The 2,109-nt window shown below is 42.4% G+C and overlaps 1 protein-coding gene across 1 annotated transcript; it reads right to left on the minus strand.

Annotated features, from left to right (window-relative positions):
• Positions 1–893: 893 nt before the first annotated feature.
• On the minus strand, positions 894–1,908 carry LOC119985632. Its single transcript, XM_038829921.1, has 2 exons — positions 1,394–1,908; positions 894–1,082 (listed from the first exon to the last, which is right to left on the minus strand). Exons 1-2 carry the CDS (start codon positions 1,902–1,904, stop codon positions 1,045–1,047), a joined length of 549 nt encoding a protein of 182 aa, XP_038685849.1. The 5' UTR covers positions 1,905–1,908; the 3' UTR covers positions 894–1,044.
• Positions 1,909–2,109: the final 201 nt, after the last annotated feature.

Genomic DNA, 2,109 nt, shown 5'->3' on the forward strand with positions numbered 1-2,109 from the left:
GGAATGGGCATGGCACTCGGTGCAGGTGTCGGTAATGGGTCAATAGAGACCATTGGAGTGGGAAACAACGTGGAATTGGGGGGAGGGGAAAGAGTGGCAGCGGAAGTAGTGTAGGGAAATAATTGTTCATGAAAAACAACGTCCCGAGAGATGAATATTTGACCAGTTTCGAGATTGTAAACGCGGTATCCCTTGGTACCATATGGGTATCCAAGGAATAGGCAACGGATAGAACGGGCATCAAATTTAGTAGGACGAGTATGGTGGGTGGAGGCAAAACACAAACAACCAAACACACGTAAATGTGCATAAGAAGGTGTTTTGTGAAAGAGAATTTCGTATGGAGTTTTACCTTTAAGAACAGGAGTGGGAGTACGATTGATGAGATAAGCAGCGGTAAGGATGGAATCTCCCCAAAAAAATTTAGAAAGGTTGGCTTGAAAAAGTAAGGAGCAGGCAACATTTAGAAGGTGACGGTACTTGCGTTCGGCTACTCCATTCTGTTGTGGGGTGGAAACACAAGTGGTTTGATGCATAATCCCTTTTTCAGAGTAGAAATTATGCATGGAGAATTCAGGACCATTGTCACTCCTAATGACTTTGACGCGAGTAGAAAACTGTGTTTCAACATAGTTTATGAAGGAAAGAAGAGATCCACGTGCATCGGATTTGCTATGTAATAGATAAATCCAAGTACAACGAGAAAAATCATCAACAATTGTAAGAAAGTATTTTGCCCCATTGAGTGATTGGATATGGTATCCTCCCCAAATGTCAACATGAATTAATTCAAATGGAACTTTCGTAGTAATAGAACTCAATGGAAAAGAGTTACGAGTTTGTTTGGCAAGAGGACAAATGGCACAATCATAAACTGAACAAAAATGGATATTTTTGGTAGACAAAGATATGGCCCGTAGGCTTTTGTTAGATAAATGACCTAAACGTTGGTGCCATAAATGGGATGAGTTGGAAGGTGTAATTGTTGAGGCGGAATAACACCCAGATATCCTCGCAACGTCCAAGTAATAAAGCCCATTGCGCTCAGTTCCCATCCCAATCATCTCCCCCGATCGTTGGTCCTGAACAATGCAAGACACATCAGTAAAAATTGCAGAACATAGGGATGTTTTGGCTAATTTGGCTACTGAAATTAAGTTTAATCGGAATGATGGAACACATAAAACATTATAGAGCACAAGATTATCAGAAAACCGTATGGTGCCTATATGTGTTATGGGAGCAATGGCATGATTGGGCAGGTATACATGACGATTACGAATTGGTGTCTTGGTGGTCATAAGAGTGGATGAGCAGACCATGTGATCTGTAGCACCTGTATCAAAAATCCATTCCTTATGTGGAATAAGAGAGTTTGCACAAACTGTGTTACCTGAAACGTTGCTCATTGTAGTTGCCGCATTCACTTGACTAGCCATGTTTCCTACTTTGTTTTGATCAATAAGAGCAAGGAGATCATGATATTGATCTGCCGTGAGGTTGTAGGAAGGTGGTGTGCTATCAGTATTGTCTGGTTGAAAACTTACATGATAAGCCTTTGAACGAGAATGAGAGTTTGTGTTCAAATGATTACTCTTATCACCGTGAGAGTTGGCCCTCTTAAGCTTGCGGCAAATATCGATTGTGTGACCTTTGTGTCCGCAGTAGTCACATTTTAAGTGTGCCCGACAGTTTTCAGTGGAGTGACCAGTAAGGTGGCAACGATGGCAACGGATAGTGGAGAGGTGGGACAAAGGAGCTTTCCCTGTATGATTGAACCTTTCTCTAGCGGTGAAAGCTGCTGCCTCTGGTGCTTTACCCAGACCTTGTGAGGAGATGACTCGTTGTTTTTCGTCTTGATTGACAAGAGAGAACACTTTGTTAGCAGGAGGTAGTGGATCCATGAGAAGAATTTGACCACATGCTGCTGCATAAACCTCATTGAGTCCCATAAGGAACTTGATGGTACGTTGTGTCTGTTGGTATTGATGTAGAGTCTTGGCAATATCCCCACTACAAGGTGGTAGAGGACAAAGTGCATCTCGTTTGTCCCAGAGACTTTTGAGCTTGGTGTAGTATTCACCAATGGTCATGTTGCCTTGCAAGCAA

This window comes from Tripterygium wilfordii, chromosome 19 (assembly GCF_013401445.1).
Source record: "Tripterygium wilfordii isolate XIE 37 chromosome 19, ASM1340144v1, whole genome shotgun sequence".
NCBI classification, from domain to species: domain Eukaryota; kingdom Viridiplantae; phylum Streptophyta; class Magnoliopsida; order Celastrales; family Celastraceae; genus Tripterygium; species Tripterygium wilfordii.

Excerpts from the sequence above, each read along its gene's own strand:
- LOC119985632 (XM_038829921.1), bottom strand. The coding sequence starts at position 1,904 with ATGGATCCACTACCTCCTGCTAACAAAGTGTTCTCTCTTGTCAATCAA. Across the intron at positions 1,083-1,393 it reads TACAATGAGCAACGTTTCAG|GACCAACGATCGGGGGAGAT; the intron begins GTAACACAGTTT and ends TGCATTGTTCAG.